Source organism: Tachyglossus aculeatus, chromosome 6 (assembly GCF_015852505.1).
Source record: "Tachyglossus aculeatus isolate mTacAcu1 chromosome 6, mTacAcu1.pri, whole genome shotgun sequence".
NCBI classification, from domain to species: Eukaryota; Metazoa; Chordata; class Mammalia; order Monotremata; family Tachyglossidae; genus Tachyglossus; species Tachyglossus aculeatus.
In genome coordinates this window covers 29,552,618-29,577,953 of record NC_052071.1, presented here as the reverse complement: position 1 = coordinate 29,577,953, position 25,336 = coordinate 29,552,618, and the positions used below count along the sequence as shown (strand labels likewise).

General features: G+C 43.9%; 1 protein-coding gene across 1 annotated transcript in view; it reads left to right on the top strand.

Moving 5' to 3' along the window:
• The window catches only part of LOC119929538 (acrosomal protein KIAA1210-like), a 131,413-nt gene that overhangs the window by 71,221 nt on the left and 34,856 nt on the right, over positions 1-25,336 (top strand). The window contains exons 4-5 of the mRNA XM_038747711.1: positions 16,236-16,312; positions 23,549-23,717. Of these exons, the coding sequence (XP_038603639.1) occupies positions 16,236-16,312; positions 23,549-23,717 (246 nt within the window). The remainder of the gene's footprint in view (positions 1-16,235; positions 16,313-23,548; positions 23,718-25,336) is intronic.

The window sequence follows — 25,336 nt, the reverse complement described above, 5'->3', positions numbered from 1 at the left end:
AGTAAGCACTTAGTAAATATGATTGATTGATTGAGAAGCTCCTCGTCAAATCTGGCCCTGCCCCTGGGCTAGTCACGGTCCTTGGGCTAGTCATGTATAGTTCTTGGACTTCAACATGGTCAACAGCTCTTTATTAATCTTCTGTGTGTAGTGATTTCCTCAATGTGATTATCAAATTCTTTGGTGTCAACCAAGTGCTGTGTCAGTGCTGTGTCATCCCCCAGGATGGCAGGTAGGGAAGGCTGGAGGAGTGTACACACTGGTCTTTCTCCTGAGGGAAAAACACCTCAGAGCAGCTGAGCAAAGGACCTTTTGTACTGGGGCGGCTTGCGGAGACATTTTCAACGGTAGAATGCCTCCAGCCGATGATTAGCTCCAGAGAGCGGCAACCCCGTTCCCTCATAAAGAGGCATTTGTTGGGGAGTTCGAATATTACCAACGTGTGTTTCCACATGGAGTTTACGCGGCAGCCAAAGCACATCTCAGCCCGGCTTTGGCTTCTGCCCCAATTAGAGCCCGAGTCCCTTTGAATCTATGAAAGGCATTTCCGCCTTTCTATGAATGGGGGCTGGGGGCATGAAAAAAAAAACAGTGGTCCAGCTGCTTTCTATTAGACTCCCTTATGCTTATGCTGGGAAGGCTGCGGAGCTGTCAGGAAAAGTTGTCCGAGTTCTTGAACCTCAGCGCAGCTCATCAGGAAAGCATTCCAACAGCCTCATTCTCCAGGAAGCTCCTTTTTCCGGAGCTCTGGCTCATACAGTTCTCAAGGCCTGTGCTGTAGGAGAAGCAACAGGCACCAGGGACTGAGGGGGCTGGGTTCCCCAGAGAGAGAGTATCTGAATGGCTACTTGCTGACGAAATTGAATATCTCTGCGGTCCAGACTTCCTGATGGGCATTAAAACATTACCGAAGGAGTTCTTGGAAACAATTCTTGTGTTTCTCTAACTGAAGGCTATATTCATCTTCTTTAGACTTCATTCTCCAGATTCAGTACAGGGCTTTGCACAGGGACACCAAGGACACCAGGGTCCTTCTCTGCTCCTGTCCTGTCCTTAGTGTGCAGGGAATGAGGCAGTGTTGTCCTTGTCTCAAAGGATTGTTTACAACCATCTAGTCCATGCTTCAGTCCTGTTAAAGAATCATCAGGCTTCTTGGCTCCGATTGCTGATTAACACCTCGCTGTGTATAATTGGCCTGTTGTGTTCTGCAGGCGGAGCTCCAAATGAGGGAAGGAACAAATGGTTGCAGCCTCTGCCCTGGTCTAAAATCCCAGGTTCAGGGAGCTGTGCCCATGAAATCTGGTGTATCTCAACCTATTTTAGGAGAAATTGGAATAATCCATCAATCCATCAATCTTATTTTTTGTTTTCTTACTGCGTGAATGTGTGAAGAGCACTGTACTAAGCGCTTTAGAGAGTATAACATAACAGAGTCAGGAGACACGTTCCCTGCCCACAATAAGCTTACAGTGTAGAGGAATACAGTTGGACATCATTGCTCACCAACTCTTGCCGGGTTGGACAAGAGAGTGTCTTGCCTTACCCAGGCTGGCAGGATGACTGCCAAGATTCTACCTGGTGAACCTCATCTCAGCTGTAGGATTTGGCTAAATATAACCTGGTTTTTGATGACCTTACTGTGACCGTGTAATGCATGACGTGACACACATTTGGTTCCAGTTCACCCTCACTCAGTCCATGAATTAGGAAAGCAGTGTTTATTCATTGAGTGCCTACTGTGTGCAAAGCACTTTTCTGAGTGCATAGGAGAGTACAATAGAATTAGAAGACATGATTTTTGCCTTCAAGGAGCCTACCCTGAAGAATGATGGGTTTCCCAGCTTTCTTTATGAATTGGAAATCAGGAGAACAGATCCATTTTCTTTTGGACAAAAACAGTTACTTTTTTTTTCTGATTCCCTAGTCCTTTTCCTGGCCAGAAGGAAATGAAAGGAATTGGACTGTTTTCAGCTTAACTAGAAATGCAGGGGAATTTGGTGAGTATTAATCATGCAGAACAAGAGACAACACTGGAATGTGTAAAAGGAGAAATGCAGTCTGAGGGAGGAAACAAATTTGATTTTGGTGCCTCAGTGGGGCTCTGGTCCAATGATCAGCGGAAGAAGATGATAATGAAAACACAGATTCCCACTGTATTTTTATGTTTCCCCTACCTACCCCCAAGAATTACGTAGAGTACTTGAACTAGGTTTTTGCTGAGGACTGACAGACTTGCTTCCCAATCATTTTCCTTTTCCAACAGGTACCAAGTACCAATTTCAAAGGAAAACAATTAGGGAATATGTTTCCTAGGCTACATCAGCCTTCTCCCGATTAGCAGATAGAGGTTCTTCTTTCTTTCCCTTTGCTGCAGGGTATGAGAGGTTCCTCTTCAAAAAAATAACCATTTTAACTTGCACTTAAAGAGGTCTTGGAATCTAGTCCCTACCATGTTCTGGTGAAGTCCAAAGGGTAGGGGTCCCTGCCCTCGGCACTGGCTCTGGTTGCTGGTTCTCATCCCAGGGAAGCAGCACAGTGATCTAGAGGAGGCAGAGAAGGAAAGAGTGAATTATTTCAGAAAAAAATGCAAACAGATGGGATGCCCATTTGGGGACTTGTGCAAAACTGGTGCCCACACACTTCATTACTCTAATGCTAACCTTTTCACTGTTCCTAGATCTCGTCTGTCTCACCGCCGACCCCTCGCCCATGTCCTGACTCTGGCCTGAAACACCCTCCCTCCTCAAATCTGACTGACAGTTTACTCTTTCCCCCTTCAGTAAGAAGGCACATCTCCTCCAAGAGGCCATCCCTGACTAGGCCCTCATTTCCTCTTTTCCCACTCTCTTCTGCATCACCCTGACCTGCTCCCTTTATTCATCCCCCCCTCCCAGCCCCACAGCACTTTTGTACATATCTGTAATTTATAGTAATGTCTGTCTGTTCCCTCCCCCTGTAAGCTTATTGTGGGCAGGGAACGTGCCTGTTTATTCTTGTACTGTACTCTCCCAAGAGTTTACTACAGTGCTCCACACACAGTAAGCATTCTATAAACACAATTGAATGAATGAATGCTGGTTCCCCCAAGATCACTGTGGGCTATTAAATACAGAGTTGTGGCATTCTTTCACTTTCTTTCACCCTCTTGCTCATTTTCTCCTCCTGCTTTTACCAGCTGACCTCTTCTCTCCCCTCTCTCCAGACTAATTGTCACTGGGCAAGAGCCCAAACTCGGGTAAGTTGCTTTGATGAGGTTCTCAATGGGCCCAAATGTCAGATTGTGGTTTCTTGGGCTGCAGGGTAGTGAACTCAGCAGACCAGTTTAGTTCACTAAGAGAAGCAGCGTGGCCTAGTGGAAAGAGCACAGGCCTGGGTGTCAGAGGACTTGGGTTCTAATCCCGGCCCTGCTACTCATCTGATGTGGGACCTTGGGCAAGTCCAGTTAATTTCTCTGTGCCTTAATTACCTCACCTGTAAAATGGCAATTAAGACTGTGAGGCCCATGTGGGACATGGACTGTGTCCAACCTGATTATCTTGTATCGACTCCGGTGCTTTGTACATTGCCTGGCACATAGAAAGCACTTAACAACTACCATTTAAAAAAAAAGGTTGGCCTAATGAAGTGGGTTTATTTATGAGTATGTAAATTGGCATCTGAGGACCTTATTATTACTGCTGTTAACTGAATTCAGCAATTAGAAACAAAACACTGGCTAGCAGTCAGGCACACAGGTCTGTGCATGTTAGTTGTGGGAAGAGATGAGTGTGAGGAAGCGAATACTTGGGAACAAAGCTCCAGAATAAGAGCCCCATTTGTGTGCAAATGAACTAACACCATGTGAATTATTATTATCTACAATAATTTTGGGGTTTTTTAACAGTATTTACTAAGCACTTACTATATGCCAGGCACTGTTCTAAGCACTGGGTTAGATACAGAATAATCAGGTTGGACATAGTCCATGTCCCCTGTGGGATCACAGTCTTAATCTCCATTTTATAGATGAGATAACGGAGGCACAGAGAAGTGAAGTGACTTGCCCAAGGTCACACAGCAGATAAGCAGTGGACCTGGGATTAGAACCTAGGTTCTCTTACTCCCAGGCCTATGCTTTATCCATTAGGACACACTCCTTCTCAATCCCTGTTTCATCCCCACTTGATTTAACAGCCCAAGAGTCTAGTATTCCTGAAAAAACAATGTTTCCATTCCTGCCATTATAGTGGTTCTGGGATCCACAAATGAGTCCCCAGGTCAGTCATGGCTCAGGCATGGGTCTTTGGGGTGGAACCTGCCATCTGAGAACGGGCAAGAACTAGAAAGGAGGGAAAGGAGTGGCGGCCCCGTGCTGGGTGAGATATCCCATGAGCAATGGAACCAGGGCTGGAAGTGATCAGTTCAGAGAGGAAAAAATCAGGCAGGAGGTGATATTGTGGGGAGAAAGAAGCACTGATTGAATCTGGGCCTATGAATTAAAAATGAAAACAGGGCTTAAAAAAGTGAGTACAGTAGCATCATGACAATTTCCCTCCATCCCAATGTTGCCCTCCTCCCATCCATGTCAGCAGTCTTAGCTATTTGATAATGACTTTTCTATTTTTCTTATTATTTATGTGTGATCTCACTCTTAACCAATTTATATTTGTCAATTTATTTCTGTGTATCTTCCCCATTACCCTATAAGCTCCATGAGGGCAGGGGTCACATCTTGAACTCCTTTTGTATGTTCTCCAAGCATCTGGTACAGTGCTTTGCACCCAGTAGGTGTTCAATAAATAGCTTCCTCTGTGAGAAGCGGACAAATCTAAGGTCTGTTATGAGGTTTTCAAATGTTTATCAGCTCTTGTCCCTTAAATATGTCAATCGATTTTTCAGTCTCTGATTGTAGTTGTGATGCTGACAGTAACTATGCCCACATTGTACATCTGTTACCTTTCTAGTTCATAAAGACAAATATTACAGGGGAGGTTACTGAATAGTCAGGACACAACATACATCACAACATAAGAGAAGCAGCGTGGCGCAGTGGAAAGAGCTCGGGCTTTGGAGTCAGAGGTCATGGGTTCAAATCCCGGCTCCACCAATTGTCAGCTGTGTGACTTTGGGCAAGTCACTTCACTGCTCTGGGCCTCAGTTACCGCATCTGTAAAATGGGGATTAAGACTGTGAGCCCCCACATGGGACAACCTGATGACCTTGTAACCTCCCCAGCGCTTAGTACAGTGCTTTGCACATAGTAAGCGCTTAATAAATGCCATCATTATTATTATTATTATCACACACACATGCGCACACACACTTCTCCTTTCCTTTCCAACTCTCGTTCTCGCCATCACTCCAGCACATACGTGCAGGCACGATAAAAGGAACAACTGCAAATATGGCATTCTTGCTATACACTTAAGCTGGAAAGAAGGTAGAAATGAAAAAGAGAAAGTTTGTAAATGTATAGCATGTGCTCTTGGCTCAGACCAGGAGCAGCAGCTGCAACTCCCTGGAACAGCCTCATTAAGGTTGAAGAATTCCACCCACCACCAAAAGAAAAGTTGGACCGATGAGTCTGTGTGAAAAATTGCTCCAGTAAGTCTATTTTAGGTCTGAAGAGAAATTCATGAAGAAAGAGAAGTAGTGTGGCCTAGTGGAAGGAGTCCGGGCCTGAGAGTCAGAGGATCTGAGTTCTAATCTGCCTCTGCCACTTGTTTGCTGGGTGACTTTGGGAAAGTCATTTAACTTCTCTGTGCCTCAGTTTCCTCATCTGTAAAATGGAGATTAAGACTGTGAGCTCCACATGGGACAGGAACTATGTCCAACTTGATTAGCTTGTATCTATCCCAGGGCTTAGTACAGTGCCTGGCACATATAGTAAGTGCTTAACAAATACCACAAATAAAGAGACTTTGCCTTCTCTGTGATAAGTTTGGCTGATAGGATTCCATATTTTTATCAGTCAATCAGTTATATTTATTGAGCACTTACTGTGTGCAGAGCACTATACTAAGCGTTTGGGAGACTACAGTATAGAAAGACACATTCCCTGCCCACAATGAGCTTACAGTCTAGAGGGGTTCTCAGTGTTTGCTTAGCTCATCTAAATCCACACTACTGTCATCTTACTGTATGAAGGGAATGGTGTTCCATTTTGCTTTTTATTTTTGCACATGTGCCAAGCACATGTATAGCTGGTAGACACCAACATCTTTTTCTCCTGTTAGCTAACAATGGAGGCTAATTGTTGAAAGAAGAGAAGAAAAAAGAGTCAACAAAAGTTTGCTGTCCTTTGAGATATCTGCTTCAACAACAAGAAGTTCAGAGTTGGTGAAAGAATGATTCTCTTCTATAAGCCCCTTGGAGGTAGCATCCAATCCCTAGCTGGGGCCCATTTAGAAGATTCAGTGTTTTTTAGATGCAAGAAATGAAATAGCAGGCATGGTAGTAAATCTTCCAAATCTTCTTCAAATATGCAATCAAGGATCTTAGTCTTCATAAATATGCAACTAAGGATCTTAGTCTGCCTGGAATGTTTTCATTTGGTATAGAGGCTGAAGCCATTTCAAGCGGAGCCACACAGTGCCATAAAAACAAATGTTTTTCCGAGTCATAAGTAACTGTTAAACGCTGGTCCCATTGCTGAAATCATTTCTGTTTTATTCAGAGACCCATTCTGGTTTTCACAGTGTGATTGATGAGATCCCTGCCTTCCCGCCTCCCCCTCCCATGCGCGCACACACACACACACACACAATCTCTCTCTCTCTCTCTCTCTCTCCCCCCCCCCCAAACTAAAGTTAGGAAGAGGTCACATATCTCTTTGGGGGATCATTTTTAATTAGCCAAGATCGATTTTGACATTTAGACAGCTTTCAAAAGCACGTCTGCTGGTGAAGTGCAAGGGAAAAGAACTCATGGTCAGACATGTGGCTGGACAGCTGATGGAGTGACCAGGCTCTATAGGCAGAATTGACATGGGCATCCTGTCAATGCTCATTACCATTTGGAAAGTTTTGCTCTCCAGTCTCCATGCCCACGTTCTCCCACTTGTCACTGCCACAGGGCTTGTCATTCCTTCTCCTCCCTGAACAGTAAAGGTTCATGGTTGAGTTGCCCACCAGGATGTGAGTTGAGCTGACACAAGCACTGTCTCCCCACTAACCCTGGAGCAGTCTGGGAAAGAGTATGTTGCCGACTTGTATTTCCCAAGCACTTAGTACAGTGCTCTGCACACAGTAAGTGCTCAATAAATACGATTGAATGAATGAATGCGTACATATAGCTGTGAAAATATCACATCATTTCTTTGAGTCATGGGTGTCTGGCCCTGCAAAATGGGGCTAAACTGTATCCTAGGAGCCAACAGATGAATTAGTAAAGGCTGGTGACATGCCTTTGTTAGGCTTGAATCCTAACCCCTTTTGACACAAGGATGCCGGAAGGGTCTGCTCCAGTGTTGGTTAACTGCTCCAGTGTTGGTTAAGTGTCTCTGGGGTCTCCAGGATGGGCACCCCAGCCTCCCAGGCAACATCATAGAATCGATAGTACCATTTCCCAGTTATCTAATTTCAGATCTCTGTCCAGGGAGGAGGGCTTTTTGGCATCTGGTGATGGTTTGAGATGTAATGTTACTTTTGCTTTTATAGTACACGTTAAGCACTTACTATATGTCAGGCCCTGTTCTAAGTGCGGAGATAGATACAAGTTAATCAGGCTGGATAAAGTCCGTGTCCCACATGGGGCTCCCGGTCTTAAGCCCCATTTTACAGATGAGGTAATTGAAACACTGAGAAGTTAACTGATTTGCTCAAGGTCACACAGCAGGTATATGGCAGAACTAGGATTAGAACCCAGATCCTTCTGACTCCCAGGCCTGTGCACTATCCACTAGGCCATGCTGCTTCTCTTCCTAATGGTCCCTAATGTTTGTTGCCACTTCTGCAGCCCAGACCCTGAGTTAAGTGCAAACCTCCCACAGTTAGCACAGGTTTGGAAACTGTAACCATGGTAACATTCTCAAAAGTGGATTTAAAACTATATCTGACTCTGGGCCGTGCTGCTTGCTGGATGGACTGACGTTGTCCCCCTCACAAGGGAAAAGCAGAGTGGCCTGTGGAAGGAGTATAGGACTGGGAGTCAGGAGACCTGGATTCTAATCCCAGTTTTATTACTTGTCTGCTGTGTGACCTTTGGCAAGTAAGTTGAATTCTCTGTGCCTCAGTTTCCTCATCTTTAAATAGGGTTCTCCCTCCCCCTAGACTGAGACCCCATGAGAGCTGTGTCTGATCTATTTTCATCTACCCTAGTACTTAGAACATAGTAATTGTGGTATTTGTTAAGTGCTTACTATGTACCAAGCACTGTACTATGTTCTGGGGTAGATACAAGATGATCAGGTCCCACAAGAGGCTCACAGTCTAAGTAGGAGGGAGAACAGGTATTGAATCTCCATTTTGCAGACCAAGGAACTGAGTCACAGAGAAGTTAATTGAATTGCACAAGGTCACACAGCAGGTGGATAGGATTATAACCCAGGTCTTCTGATTCCCAGTCCCATGCTCTTTCCACTAGGCCATGCTGCTTCTCTAATATTGGCATGAAAATGAGGGGCTTTCTGAAGCCAACTGGCTGATGGCTCGGTTCACTGTGATTTAGCCAAACCCCTGGGCAATGAACTATTTAAATGCATACAGTATAGGCTGAATATTCTCCTCTTTGATAAAGAATCTTAGCCTACCTTGAGTGTTTTACCCATCGTTAGACTGTGAGGCTTTAGCCACAGACTTACATGAGGAGCTAAAGGACCTGCAGTGTTAGCTGGTCTGTTGTAGGTATTGGATTAGGATCAAAAGGGAAATTCCTGGTCCTGCTTCACATTCTCACATGAAAGAGATTCTCCAAGGTTATAGCCCAATGGTCTAGAGGCAGACAAAAAAAAGGGAATTAATGGTCCCGTCTTCTGACCTGAAAGCCCCTTGATTCAGGGATTCTGGGACTGGGAGGAAGCAAGCCTTTAGGCTTCTGGGAAATATTGTTTCCCAAACGAGGTTTTTCTGCTACCTTTATTTTCTTCCCCTCAGTCCCTTAGCTCCAACTCCAAGAAAGTCTGGATGCCTTTTTTTTGGTATTAAGCACTTACTATGTGCCAGGCACTGTACTAAGTGCTGGGGTAGATACAAGCTAATCATATTGGACACAGCTCAGGTCCTACAAGGGGATCACAATCTTAATCCCCACTTTACAAATGAGGTAACTGAAGCACAGAAAAGTTAAGTGACTTGCGCAAATCACATAGAAGACAAGTGGCAGAGCCGGGATTAGTCCCCTAGGGTGTAAACTCGTTATGGGCAGGGGACATGTCTGCTAATTCTGTTGTATTGTACTCTTCCAAGCACTTAGTACAGTGTTCTTGCACATAGTAAGCACTCAATAAATATAACTATTTGATTGATTAGAACTCAGGTCCTTTGACTCCCAAGCCCGTATTCTTTCCACTAAGCCACACTACTTCCCACGCTGCTCTGACAACCAGCCTTGCCATCATCCGCAGCATTGTTACTGGGAAGTGGCTCTCTTCAGTACCTCCAGTATACATTCTTACTCTATGCTGCCGTTTGAAATGTTACAACAAAGATTTCTCAAGGGGGAATCTCATTTTTTTCTGCAAATAGATCTGGCTCTAAGGTTTGCCATGTTTTTCCAGAGCCCTGATGGATATGCAGGAAACAAGAAGTATGTCTACTATGGGAGGCTTTAATTCACTGATTCATCCATGGCCTACATAAAAGTTTCTTGACCTCTGGTTGGCTCAACTGATTCAGCTGTGAAACTGGGCAGATTTGCAAGTTTCGAGTAGTTGAGGGATAAAAACAGAAAGAAAGACTATAATGCAAACTGATTGAAGAGAGAATTTTTAAATCTTAGGGAGAAGAGTTCATTCAAGATTTATTCCTGTAGCAAGGGTGAAGGGTAGACCAATGTAGCCTAGTTTTAAATGGGGTTGCCAAGGAATTCAAAGGGAGAATAATTGCCTCTTCTGAGAATGAAACTTCAGGGAGATTGGCCTGTTGACATGAGGAGGGGAGCCCCTGTGGGCAAGACTAGGTTTATGTATTTTGTTCCATCTCTAACTTCCCTGTAATCCTGAACAAGTCACTGGACTGCCCAGTGGGTCAGATCATTTCTTTCTAGGGGCACTGTGTAACAATTTCTATTTTTGTTGACGCTTCTATGCGTTGCACATAGTAAGCGCTTAATAAATGCCATTATTATTATTATTATCCTTTTACCACTATGGAATATGGGATAGTTAATATGTTGTATAGTTCTTCCTGTTACAAATAATATGATTTTTGGAAAATGATAGAACTGAGCTGTCAATTTGCCATTGACATTCCCTTGTTGTGAGGGATTTTACAATAGTTTCTCTGATATAAAAGTAGATGTTTGGTTAGAGAATTAGCTTCCCCTTCAATTACATTCTTGAAAAAATGTCTGCACTCTGAACACCTTCCAAAAAGAATCTGGATAGTGTTAGCTACTTGAGGGCCAAAGGTGTTAGGTCAACTGGCTTGGAGTTCACTGAATGAATAATAATTGCTATATATCATTAATTGCCCTTCTTCCCTGATGGGAATAGTTTAGGTTTAGCTCTTAATATCCTAGACCTGTTCTGTCTCGTTAAGTATCAGATGTCCATATTTTTGCCAGGCTCTGAATATTTCTGTGATTAAGAACAGCCAAAAGTTGATTAAATAAGCCCAGTGAAGTCCACAGAGACAGCAAGCATGTTTCTCTTGTATAATAGGGTGCCCAGAGTCTGACCCCTTTATTAGACCCAGAAAGCATAGGGTAGTACAGCAGATTTCCCGAATGGATTCCTGTTTCATCTGTCTGCTTTTCTGGGATAAGTAAGTTCTATGCCTGGACGTGTCTGAAGCCTTCTGCAACATGTGGAAGGTGTCATTCGATCGCCTTGCTTTTTAACAGTCATTTGGAACCTCACCCAGTGAGCTAGGAGAGGAATTGTTTGTTTTATTTCATCTGGAAACGGTTCCTATTGCTCATGGAAGAGCTTAAAAGGAAAGGGGGATGAGTTGTCTACCTGCAGATCTGGGAGAAGTTAAGCATTAAAAAGTAAAGGGTGCTTGTGACCCTCTCCCACACAAGTCTGGCTAATGGCTCAGCCGAAGGGGAGAAAGTCAGCAGTGGAAGATTCTTTAGCCAGGATAAAGTTCACTTAAGAGAACAGTAAAAAAACAAAGTGGGGCACTTTGCCACTCCTTTAAGTCAATCAGTCCTATTTATTGAGCGCTTAGTTTGTGCAGAGCACTGTACAAAGTGTTTGGGAGAGTGCAGCAGAGCCGAGTTGGTAGACACATTTCCCAGCTTAAGTGGATTTCTTTCTTGGGTGATATTGACTGACTAGAGCCCAGACAGCATAGATGTGGTTAGAAATCTCATCCTTGGTTAAATATAAACCCCTATTTTGATCTGCCACTTTAAAAGTCATTTAAGTTTCAATGACACTTGTAGACTGATTTTGCTGTTTATTTGTTCTAAAGATCTACAACGGGAATACATTTCCTATGTGCAGAACTGTTGGTTGAATATAGTAACTAGGATCACATCATGCATAGATTCTGTTGTTCACATGGTTTTCCATCCATAATGAGTGAGTTCATCCAGTACTCTTTTCAGGTAGATCAGTTATTACAGAGAGAGAAAATAAGGCCCTAGCTTCATGGCAGCATAAATCTTGTCAGTGCAACTGGGGGCAGCTCCAACCAGTTCTTGTCCATACACGCCAAATGAATTTTTTTTCATTTTCATTGGATAACCACATTCCTTATAACCTAATTGGACTTGACTGGTCAACTTGTTTTAAGAAGTAATAACGATTTAGAAACCTGGAACTGCCTCAGTTGCATATTCCCTGGACTGGCTGAAACTGTTTCCAGAGAATATTTCCATGGGGTAGCTTCCCTCACCTTATTAATCTTTCAGCAATTCTAGGAAGAGTTTAGCCTCTCAGAACCCAGTTTATTGTCTTGCAATCCTATCTGATTAGCCATCATGCCCAATCAATCAATTGTATTTATCAAGCGCTTATGGTGTGCAGATCACTGTAATAAATGCTTGGGAAAGTACAGTATAATAATTTAACAGAGTTGTTAGACAAGTTCCCTGCCCACAATGAGCTTACAGTCAAGCAGGGAGCTTACATGAATCTCACTGACACTGCTGTATCTGGATTTCACTTCTCCAATTTTTCATAGCCAGGTAAAAGGGAAGAGGGATAAAGCGGTCAGATGGTGGGAGATTTTCAAACGGTCAGTTTTCTGTTGGGGGATATCCCTCTAACAACCTGGACAACTGTACTGAGAATGGTTTTCCAAGCAGAAACATCAAGGAAAGTATCACATAGTTCCGCAAGCATCCTTTGCTACTGTTAGAGGTCGAATACTCAGGTGGATAGATTTTAGTCTGACCCAGAAATGGTATTGTTTATTTTTTATGTTGCTAAAAGAAGTGACTTGTCCAAGGCTCTCAACTACTAATCTGAGATCTCCAAATCTCCAAAATTACTAACTACTAGTTAGTAATTACAAAATTACTAATCTCCAAAATTACATTGGAATCTATTAAATGTCTGTCTTTCTAGCTACGCTGCAAGCCCCATGAGGGCAGGGATTGTACCTTCTGACTCTTTTGTACTCTCTCAACTGCTTAGTGTAGTGCTCTGCGCAAAGTAGGCACTCAGTAAATGTTATTGATTGATTGATTAATTGGCTAAAAATGTTAAAAATTTCTGACAATGAAATCTTATGAAACACCAAGAAAGTTTATGTAAAACAAACTCATTATCAAAATTTCCACTTATTTGTTGTTGCCATTTCAGGGGACTGGAGATGAATACAGAGTAATAATAATAATAACAATAATAACTGTAGTTTTTGTTAATATGTCAATCAATGTACTAAGTGCTGGGGTAGATACAATACCATCAGGTCAGACACAGTCCCTGTCCCATGTGGGGCTCACAGATGGTAAAACTGAGGCACGGAGGTATTATATGACCAGCACCACGTCACACAACAGGCAATGACAGAGCTGGTATTAGAACCCACTTCTCCTGTTTCCCAGGCCTGTCATCTTTCCACTAGGTCACATTGCTTCTCAAAGCTCTTAGGTGTCATTTTTTGCCCACGGCATGTCCCGGCCTCACCCTCAGGTTCAGGGTGTCAATTGTCACCACTCCCAACAGAGATAAGAACAAGAGCTTTCCATTGGGGCTTCTCCCTATTTTGGCTACATGATCTACCCTAAGGACTTACTGCAGAATAGCCGTAGTTGCATGACTCCAGCATTTCTTGGAGATAATTTTTTGCTAAGAACACCTAAAATTTGCCTAGTGTTTTCCTTTTTTGCTATTGCTTTTTCGTTGCGCACCTCATTTTTCCCACACAGCATCCTTTTGAGTTAAGGAGAGGTTGTAATAGTATCCCTATTTTACAGATGAAAAAACTGAAAGGTGACACAGAAAGGTGATGTGACGTACCCAAGGTCCCCAGGAATCTAGTAGCAGAGCTGGGACTAGAGTCCGTGTCTCCTGACTCTCAGAGTGGTGTTCTTTCTACTAGACCCTGCTGCCTCCTTAGAAAAATCTGTTTGGGGACAGAAGGTGCCATTCATTTCACTGAGCCAATTGTAGGAACCCTGGGTTACACACCTTCCGAATCACAGACTGCATTTTAGATTTCTCCGGCCTTGGGCCCAGGCCATCAGGGCACTTCCCAGATTCCAGGCTGCCTGGCAATGGACAAGGAAGGGTGCACTGACAGATCAACAGCACCCTCTGACAGCCCTATCATTCTCTCAAACTCTAATCCTGGCTCCACTGCTTGTCTGCTGTATGACCTTGGGCAAGTTACTTATCTGTGCCTCAGTTCCCTCATCTGCAAAATAGGAATTTAATCAATCAGTCAATGAGTCAATCAGTCATATTTATTGAATGATTATTTTGTGCAGAGCACTGTATTAAGTGTTTGGGAGAGTACCATGTCTCAGAGTTAGTAGATATGGTTCCTGCCCACAGTGAGCTTACAGTGTAAAGGATCCAAAAACTGTTTTCACTCCTGCTTAAACTGTGAGCCCCATGTGGGACCTGATGATCTTGTATCTATCCCGGTGCTTAATACAGTGCCTGACACATAGTAAGTGCTTAACAAAAAAACAAACAAACAAAAATCAGGCTCAAACTCCATCTTATGGAGATCGAACCCTATCTGAATGTCCCCAAGCAATTGTTTTGCTCTTGTGGACATAGAAAGCACTAGTTGAAAATTTCCATACCTTGCAACTGGCTAACCTATCAGATACCTTTAGTTACCATTAAAACGCACACAAAATTTGAAATCGTCTCAGACTTCATCAGCTTTCTCTTTTGTAGACAAGACCATTGGTCCTTTAGGGTTGTAGCCCATGGTCACTGTTCTTGGTCCATAAAGAAGGAGGCTGGTTACAAATTGGGTATTTGAATCTTGTCTGACCTTATCCTCTGAACCTGGGAATTTTTTTCCTTTGAGTTACATTTTCCGTTTCCTAAAGCTAGTCATTGAAACTTAGAGAAGTGGCAGTGGGAACCAGAAAACCGGGGGTTTTTAATGCTCGATTTAGCTTTGAGTTTTAATGCCAGGGGACTATTGTATAATCAGTGGCCAGAAGGTGACATGATGCTCTAAGGCCTGGAGCTACAAACTCATTTCAGCAAATCAAAAATGAATTAGGTCCACTGGCTTCATTCAGTTGTCACATGTTGAGTGTAGCCCTTCACCATTGTTCAACTATGACAGATTTTCTATTTTTTATTGAACTTAATAAAACTGGTAGGATTTGTCTTAAAGGGTGACTTTATCGTGCTTTCCGTTTGGTATTTTTCTGATCTGTTTGCATTAGCTGCGGTAGGATTATCATGTGAAAAGCATCTGTGGGCATGTGAAACTTGAACTCCTAAATTTTTGGTGAAGAGCACTGTCCCAGTGCTTGGTAGTATCCTGGGAACAGTATATCTAAAGAGGCTTCTTCACCATCCTGGGTCTCAGTTTCTTAAGCTGTGAAAAGGGGATTAAACTTCTGTTTTCCCTCTCCCTTAGACCGTGAGCCCTGAGCGAGACAGGGACTATGTCCAATCTGATTACTTTGTATCTATCCCAGTGTTAAACACAGTGTTTGGCACATAATGTGTACTTAATAAGTACCATCACCATCATTATTATAAACCAGAGAAGCAATGTGGCCTAGAGGATAGAGTACGGGCCTGAGACCTGGGTTCTAATCCCGGCTCTGCCACTTTTATTCAGTCATATTTTTTGAGCACTTACTGTGTGCAGAGCGCTGTTCTAAGCACTTAGCACTGTACTAAGTGCTTAACACTTGTCTGCTGTGTGATTTTGGGCAAGTCATTTCACTTCTCTTTGCCTCAGTTACCTCATCTGTAAAATGGGGATTAAGACTGTGAGCCCCCTGTGGGACATGGATCATGTCCAACCTGATTATCTTGTACCTACCCCAGTGCTTAGTACAGTGCCTGGCACAAAGTAAGTGCTAAACAAATACCATAAAAATATACTGTCATTATTATTATTTGATTTTGGTGTAGAGTGGGTGAGGCTAGGTCCAAACAATCGCTTAGGAAGCAGAAACCATGAGTCCACTACACACCCAAGTACTTAGTACACTGCTGTGCACACAGTAAGCACTAGGTAAGTACTTTTGATTGATCGGCTGACTGATCAATGGGTCAGCAGGTGAGAGTGCTAGCCAATTGCACCCCAGATTGGGGGCTGAATTGTCTTTGTTTCACTTCCACTCCTGCTGCTGGGGCAGGAAGGTCTGGGCAAGGAAGAATAGAGATGAACAGAGTTCTTGGTCTCCTCAACCCCAGGAACCCTCTTTGGCCTTGCTCTAGGTCTTCTGTGAGGCAAGCCCAGGAACTCAGACTACACCTTCCTTTCTTCCTTATCACCAAGTCTATTGCAAAGTAGCAGACTAAGTTGTCTCTATTTTTAGATTTGAAAAGTAAGACTATTTGGCTTCAGTCAAACATATTTGAAACAAATCCTTTCTTCAGTCATCAGAAAGTGTCTTGGAATCTCCACTCAAAGGGAAAATGAGTGGGGTCAGTTGACTGGCGTGTTCAGAGAAAGCAAAATGACTTCTGACCTTTTGTATCTTTATTTCAGTGACTATATCATGGCAACAGGACCGGCAGATGTCACCCGAGGCTCTGGTGCAGAGGAAACAAGTGAAGAGGGCTCAGGTAAGCGAACCTTCTTGGGAAAGCTGTTCTCCTCAGGATGCTGACATTTAACATTGAGAAGGATCCACTGTGCTGTTTGTGGCTGAATTTATAGGAAGAATAGGAATAGAAGAGTGTTTTTGTATTTGATTTTGTGCCAAGAAACCAGGGCAGAAGAAGGAGGCTGAGGGATGGGCAGGAGATGGAAGAGCTTCTGACTGTAAGCTCGGTGTGGGCAGGGAATGTATTTGTTATATTGTTATTTTGTACCCTCCCAAGCGCTTAGTACAGTGCTCTGCACACAGTAAGCCCTCAATAAATACGACTGATGGCTGAAGAGCCTTCTACCAGTCCCTCGTCCTGAAGATTGGTGAGAGTGATGTTTCTGGAGCTCTTGAGGAGAGAGAGGGACTGTGGTGGGAAACTCAGTATGAATTGAGAACAGGACAAGAGCATGGACAGAACAGGGCAAGGAAGGAAGGGGGAATTTATTTCTGCTTCTAATATGTGGTATTAGAAGCAGGCCCGTCATCCCCTGGGCCTGGAATGCCCTCCCTCTGCCCATCCGCCAAGCTAGCTCTCTTCCTCCCTTCAAGGCCCTACTGAGAGCTCACCTACTCCAGGAGGCCTTCCCAGACGGAGCCCCTTCCTTCCTCTCCCCCTCGTTCCCCTCTCCATCCCCCCCATCTTACCTCCTGCCCTTCCCCACAGCACCTGTATATATGTATATATGTTTGTACATATTTATTACTCTACTTATTTATTTATTTATTTTACTTGTACATATCTATTCTATTTATTTTATTTTGTTAATATGTTTGGTTTTGTTCTCTGTCTCCCCCTTTTAGACTGTGAGCCCACTGTTGGGTAGGGACTGTCTCTATGTGTTGCCAACTTGTACTTCCCAAGCGCTTAGTACAGTGCTCTGCACACAGTAAGCGCTCAATAAATACGATTGATGATGATGATGATGATGGTAAGCTCGAGGGATAATAATAATAATGATGGTATTTATTAAGTGCTTACTTTGTTCCGAGCGCTGATGGCTGCTCCTCCCTGCCCTTCCCCTTCTGTTCCCTCCATCCCTCTCCGTGGTTTGTTGGATCAAAAGCTCACAGTTGGGGGAAATGGGGACATAGAGTGAGTCTCTGAATCGCTCCTCCGGCTGCTGCCTTCCCATAGGTTTTCTCTTCACTGCACTCATGGCCCTGAATCTGGACTAGGAGAAACTCCTTTTGGCCTTGTGTAAAACACTAAGTAAATTTTAGCAGCAGCAGAAAATGGCTCAGATCATCACCCCGATAGTAAAGGAGAGGTTTGAACCTATATCACTTTTCAACTGCTAGCCAAATGACTGCTATCGAACTGCTGCAGCTGCAGTTGATTCTCTGCAGAACTCAAATGTACCGTGGAAAGGGGCACCAAGGGAGGGTCAACAGAGTGGCAGAGTAATGAATAAGTAAATTAATGATGATAGAAATGCTAAACACAATACTTAGTGGTTCTGGAGGCATAAAGCAAGTCAAGACCCTGGAACTGTGTCAACTGGAATGGAATATATGGCAAACAATGCAAATTGGGCCCCTTCTTTAAGCTGTCTCCCTCTCTCTTGTTCTCCCCTCATGGACATATTTAATTCAGGCTCCTTTTTTTCACCCAAGGTGATGCGAAGGACCAGCTTAGGAAAGGAATGTGATATGGAAAGTCTGAGTAGCTGTAGTCTCTCCCCAAGGTACTAGTATTCCCTGTGACACTAATGCTTATGGATACAGCCTTGCCGTCAGCAGCGTCATCTTCAACCCAATAACTCTGTAGTAACCACTGCTGATTGGCACTGAGCACAAGGTGTTTTATTTTAAATGCTCCAATGGAGCAGAGTCAGTCAAAGCCACCTCCTAGCTCTCTAATTGGGTTCACTTGGCCTTGAAGCCCTTGAGACAAATACTCTGGAACTTCCATTTTAGAATATTGGATTATTTCAAGCAATTTCCTTTTTGTCGATGCCTGTTTTCGGCCCCTGCTTCCTAGCCCCAGTCCCACTCTGGTGGGCAACAAGCCCTTTTAGAATCGTGTTTAAACATGATCTGATCTAGTTTTTCATTGTCCCTGGGTCATGTCTCTGGATTTCCCTTTTAATATGTAACTCTAAATGAATGGAAAAATTGAATGACTATTTAGACTGTAGACTGCAGGTTCCTTGAGGGCAGGGATCACATCTCCAATTCTGTTATAGTTTAGTTTCCCAAGCACTTAGTACAGTTCTCTGCACACAGTAAATGCTCAATAAATACCATTCTAACCCTGGCTCTGCCACTTCTTTACTCGGTGATCTTGGGCAAGCCACATAAATTCTCTGTGCCTCAGGTTTCTCACCTGTAAAAGAGGGATTAAATCCTACTCCCTGTTACCTAGACTGTGAGCTCTATTTGGGACACTGACTGTGTCCAGTCTTGCATCTACCAGAGCTCAGTGCAGTGCTTGGCATGTACTATTCATTCAGTCATTCAATTGTATTTATTGAGTGCTTACTGTGTGCAGAGCACTGTACTAAGCGCTTGGGAAGTACAAATCGGCAACACGTAGAGATGGTCCCTACCCAACAACGGGCTCACAGTCTAGAAGGAGGAGTCAGACAACAAAACAAGTAGACAGGTGTCAATACCATCAAAATAAATAGAATTATAGCTATTTACACATCATTAATAAAATAGAGTAATACATATGTACAAATATACACAAGTGCTTTGGGGAGAGGAAGGGGGTAGGGCAGAGGGAGGGAGGGGGGCGATGGGGAGGGGAGGAGGAGAGGAAAAGGGGGGGCTCAGTCTGGGAGGGTCTCCTGGAGGAGGTGAGCTCTCAGTAGGGCTTTGAAGGGAGGAAGGGAGGAAGAGAGATGGTTTGGCAGATGTGTGGAGGGAGGGTATTCCAGGCCAGAGGTAGGACATGGACCAGGGATTGATGGCAGGACAGGCACAGTGCAGAGGCTAGTGGCAGAGGAGCAGAGTGTGTAGGCTGGGCTGTAGAAGGAGAGAACGGAGGTGAGGTAGGAGAGGGTGAGGTGATGGAGAGCCTTGAAGCAGAGAGTGAGGAGTTTTTGCTTGATTTGAAGGTTGATAGGTAACCACTGGAGATTTTTGAGGAGGGGAGTGACATGCCCAGAGCATTTCTGTACAAAGATAATCCAGGCAGCAGAGCGAAGTATAGACTGAAGCGGGGAGAGACAGGAGGATGGGAGTTTAGAAAGGAGGCTGATGCAGTAATCTAGTCGGGATAGGATGAGAGATTGAACCAGCAAGGTAGCGGTTTGGGTGGAGAGGAAAGGGTGGATCTTGGCAATGTTGTGGCGATGAGACCGGCAGGTTTTGGTGACGGATTGGATGTGTGGGGTGAAAGAGAGAGTGGAGTAAAGGATGACACCAAAGTTGCGGGCTCGTGAGACGGGAAGGATGGTAGGAATGTAACAAGTATTATTATTATTATTCAGTTAGCATTGGTGAAAAGACTTCCAGATTTCTTTCATGTTGTGGATGCCACAGGTTGTAAAGTGTTTTTGGTTTGATTTCTTTACTGCTCTCTACATTTTGGCACCTAATTGATCAAGGGCAGTATGTGAGTTTTGTGTGAGTAGTTGTGTAGTATGTATATATCTGTATAAATATGGAATTTATTTATTTATATTAATGTCTGTCTCCCCCTCTACACTGATCTCGTTGTGGGCAGGGAATGTGTCTGTTGTTATATTGAACTCTCTCAAGTGCTTATTACAGTGCTTTGTGCATAGTAAGTGCTCAATAAATACAGTCAAATGAATGAAGTTACTCATGACTCACATGCACCTGAGACTGCATTTTTCAGTGTCCTCTTTTAATGAAAATGGAGTAGACTAATACACCCTGAAAATACAGCTTCCTGTTTGCAGTTAAGCTGCAGTCTTTTCTTTGTCTAATGAAAGTTCACCCATGAAATCATGAAGAAATTTATTGAGAGTAAACAGAAGCAATTATAAATGTCAGAAGACTTTGAAAGTCTTTATTTCTTTGAAAGAAAGATAAAGTATTTTTCCCTGCGTCTTGCTCTCATTACCCTCTATGCAGATGTACCCCAATGGGGGGAATAACATTCCTGTTGAAGTTACGGAGATTATCATCATCATCATCCGTGATATTTATTGAGCACATACTGTGTGCAGAGCACTATACTACGCACTTGGGACAGTATAGTACAGTAGAGTTAGTAGCTCATCCCGCTAGACTGTAAATTCATTAGGGGCGGTGTATGTGCCTACAAATTCTGTGGTATTGTACTCTCCCAAGTGCTTTGTTCAGTGCTCTGCACATAGTAAGTGTTCAGTGAAGACCACTGATTGATTGACTGACGCACTCCCTACACGCAACAAGCTTTCAGTCTAGGGGATAATTTCTCATTTGAAATTGAGAGCTTTGAATACTGCCTGCCAACCTGCAGCCAGGAGAAAATAAAAACTGGCAAAGTTAAAATCATAAAATGGTTAAGAAGGAGTGGGCCTAGGAATAATAATAATGATAATGATGGTATTTGTTAAGCACTTACTATGCGCCAAGCACTGTTCTAAGCCCTGGGGTAGATACAAGGTAATCAGGTTGGACACAGGTCCCTGTTTCACATGGGGCTCACAGCCTTAATCCCCATTTTCACAGATGGAATAACTGGGGCACAGAGAAGTGAAGTGATGTGCCCAAGGTCACACAGCAGACAAGTGGCAGAGCTGGGATTAGTATTTAGGTCCTTCTGACTCCCAGGCTCATCTACTAGGCCGTGCTGCTTCCCCACAGAATCTACACCCAGAATTATGTGGGTAGGAACTGATTGTCCCTATGCCCCTATGGGAACAGTGGGGTTAGTGACAATGAATTACCTTAAAGATAGAATAGGGTGTTGCAGTTTCACCCTTTGGAAGTACTTTGCCAACGCAAAGGGCCAGATGAAGTGACATGGCTATATCACAGGCTGGGCACCAAGGAAGTGCTCTTCAGAGGACTCGAGATCTGTCCTCTGAATGTTTCTCCCCTGGAAATGAGTAAACACTGAGTCAGGTGCTCCTGGGTCTGTGTTGTGGAGCCAAGTTCTGCTCATGTCTTTGGCCAGGGAATCACCCAGAGTGTCTTGTTGTCTGGGAGTTCCTCTGCCTTCCCAAAGCAGGTTAGGCATGGCAGGAGCATAGTTAACAGTCCTTATTAGCTTCTCTCAATGGTGACTGGCTGACGTCAGGATGATGCAGCTGGGGCATGGATGGCCCCTGTCTGGATAAGGCCCTGAGTATCAGTTCCCAGCCAAGTAGGGAACAGGCTGAGACAAAGCTGCACTGTGCAAAGCCCTGTGAGAAGAGGTCTGTCTAAACTGAAGGATTTAGAGTCTGGGCTGAGCGTTTCTCTATTGGCCCCCTCTGAAACCCCCTTTCCCTTAAAATCCAAGCAAGGCCATGGGTAGGCCTAATCCAGCCCGCTACTCAGGCAAAGTGCTGGTACTAGTGGCAGATGGAAGCCTTTGCCTTCTGGAATAATTCAAATTCCACTTGCATCTCTCCAGTGATTTTACTTCTTCAGTGTTCAATTTATTGTTGTTGCAAAACCAAGTGTTATCTGCAGAGTCCAGCAGGCATGTGTTTGCATAAAGTATTTTCTAATGCCTAAAATATGCAAGCCGGAGGTATATTCCTGTAGCTTAATTATATGAAAACAACTACAAATGATCGACTGACCCAACGGTCCCTTTGGGGAGGGGAGAGGTTTGGGTTTTCATTTGGTTTCCTTTTCCTAACATAAGAGCTTCGGTTGCAGTGAAAGCAGGGTTTTCGGAAACAGCTGAAGATTTGGGGCAGGAGATAAGGCGAAAATGTTTCCAGGAGGCAATTCCAAAGTCTTAACCTGGAAGTCTCTTTAAGAGACATGCCTGGGAATGTTCAAGAAAACAAGGAATGTGGAAACGTGGCATCTACATTGGAGGAAATGGAGTAGGTCCGTTGAAGGCTCCCATGGTTTGTCGGTCAGTCAGTCATATTTATTAAGGGCTTTCTGTGTGGAGAGCACTGTACTAAGCGCTTGGGTGAATACACTACACCAATATAACAGACATATTCCCTGACCATAACGAACTTGTCTCTGCCAGCTCCACACACTGGGGCTGATAATAAGAATAGGACCTGTGAGGATGGGGGTTTTCACCCAGTGTATAGAATCAGTAGTTCACATCTGACTCTTAAAGCCTTGCTTAGTGACTGAATTAGGACAATTCCTTTCTTATGAAGAATGCACAACTACCTCACCTCCCCCACGGAGGGCTCACTGCGAGACTTAGAAAACAAATACACTGTATTTTGGAGTATTTAGCTTACGTAGCAAGCACTGTATAGACTCACCCAGAGAAAAGTCAGCAAGTCAGGGGGTCAGCCGTAACCTGGGCTATATCCCGGGCGGACAGAACTGAAGGGAAAGGAAAGCTAAGCAAAATGACTTCCCATTACAATAAATCAGTGATGCAAGAAGTAGGCCAAGTTTTTTTGTTTGTTTGTTTATGGTAATTTGTTAAGTGCTGACTCCAAGATTTATTAGGGGATCGAAGAAATCCTTGCATTACCTTCCTCCCTGTCTAATAAACTCAGCTCTCTAAACTAAGGATGGAAATCCTTCACAAGTTAATGGGGAACATTTTTTTAACTGCATACTATGCATTACTCTACTAAACACTTCTAAGTAGAGCAAATGCTCTACTTAGTGCTGGCGTAAATACAAGATAATCAGGTTGGACACAGACCCTGTCCCACATAGGGCTCTCAGTCTTAATCCCCATTTTACAGTAGAGGTAACTGAGGCCCAGAGAAGTGATGTGACTTGCCCAAGGTCACGTACCAGACCAGGTAGAACCAGGATTAGAACCCAGGCCCTCCTGACTCCCAGGCCTATGCTCTATCCACTAGGTCATGCTGTGTTTTTAACAGGAGGTTACTGGGTAGGATGTGTTAATAATTGAAACCTGAAGGAGCATGAATTATCGGTGTGCTGGTTTGAACAGTGCCCACAAGCTTAGAGCTGAAGCTTCTATTTTCCCTGAGTGGTAATGCGTTCCTTTACTGAATTATTAAGAGGGAATCTGATAAAAGTCAGTGGTGCTGTAAGCCCAATGCAGACATCCCCGGGAAAGCTTGGATCCTATTCCACCCTTCTGTATGAATGTCACGTCTCCTGCTTCTAATCCTTTCTCACTTTGTTTTCTAACATCTAGGAAAGAAGAAGTCCAGATTTCAGACTTTCAAGAACTTTTTTGCCAAAAAGAAGAGGAAAGAGCCTCTTGTTCCCCACGGGGAGAGTAATTTAAAACCCAGCCAGTCCAGCAGCGATGTTAACAACCCGCCTCTCAATACTATTGCGTTTCATTCGCCGGCTGAGCCTGGGTAAGCTGAAGGCGTTGTCACACAGCTGGGGTCACTTGGGCATCTTTTAGCCTTGTTACGGAGGTAGTGGGGACTCCTGGGGACCCCCCTCATCCATTTTCCTTCCCTGTCCCGCTCTGCCTGGGCAAAGACACACTAAAAGCGGATGCTGACATTGCAGTCTCAGTTATTTCCATTTTCTGGTGCTCCAGGTTTAGTCTAGGGTTAATTTGGCTCGTACTCTCCAGCCCTTGAAGAATGTCCAGGACTGTGATCATCGGGGGAATCACAATCTGCCCTGAAACTCTTCTAGGGTTTTAGGGGTTATTCTATACACGATGAGGTATGAGCTGGAGAGATTTGGTTTTCATAGTTCAAAGGAACTCATTCACTGACTTTTTTATGAAATCAGGAAAAAGAATTCAAACAGACCAGACTGTGATGTGTTACTGAGGGGACAGTCTTCCCTCTACCGTTTTTTTTTTAAATGGTAGTGTTAGGCACTTATTATATGCCAGGCATTGTACTAATCGCTGGAGTAGATACAAGCTTATCAGGTTGGACTGAGTCCCTATTCTAGATGGACCTCATGGTCTTAATCCCCACTTATAGATGAAGTAACTGAGGCACAGAGAAGTGAAGTGACTTGCCCAAGGTCACAAAGCAGACAAGTGGCAGAGTTCAGGGTTAGAACCCAGGTCCTTCTGACTCCTAGGCCCGTGCTCTATCCACTAGGCCATGCTGCTTCTCTACTCATACTTTCCTCCTGTTTAACCCAAAACAAAGGAAGAAACTTTGCCATACATACCACAATAAAGGAAACTGCCAAGGTGATATAAGGCAGAAGACCCGGGGCACTGAAAAAGAGAATGAGTTGTCCTTCTCCAGGAACAGTTTCCAGTTAATCAATAGCATTTATTGAGCACCTACTGTGTGCAGAGCACTGATTGGAAGTGCTTGGAAGAGCATAAAAGAATTAGTTTACATGATCCCTGCCCTCAAGGACCCTACACTGTAGCAGATGGCCCTTCCTTCCCCACATTCAAAGTGTCTCTGGAGATCTGAATATTAAGCTTGATGATTATTACATTTACTTTACGCACGTGGAGTTAAGGCTTTGTGAATATGACACGGACTTATATGTCAACAAACCTTTCTTAACAAATGGCAGGTATGTAAGTGTCCATGGATTAACTGAAAAACCACTGGCCATTTCTCATTGAAATAGGAACCCTGTAAAGTTCCATTTCCCTGTGCTTCTGCAGGATGTGGGATTCCAGGGCCAGAAGTGGGTGTAAGGTAAGATGGGTGGGGATTGGAGAGTACAGAAGCCACCTCAATCCATCAAGAGAGGATTCTTCAGCTAAGCTTCATCCTCTGCCCTTCCCCTCCTGTTAAAACCCTGTATTAGCGGGGTTTGGAGGCCCAAACTGACTTGGTCCACACCCAGCAGTCTTAGTAAAATCTGGGGGCCAGACCATGCATACTCCAAATATTTTGAAAAATTAGTGAGACTACCAACATCCCTTTGAATGGCTACCCATGCAGTACCCGGATCTAGATCACAGGCCTGGGAGTCAGAAGGACCTGGATTCTAATCCTGGCTCTGCCACTTTTCTGCTGTGTGACCTTGGGCAAGT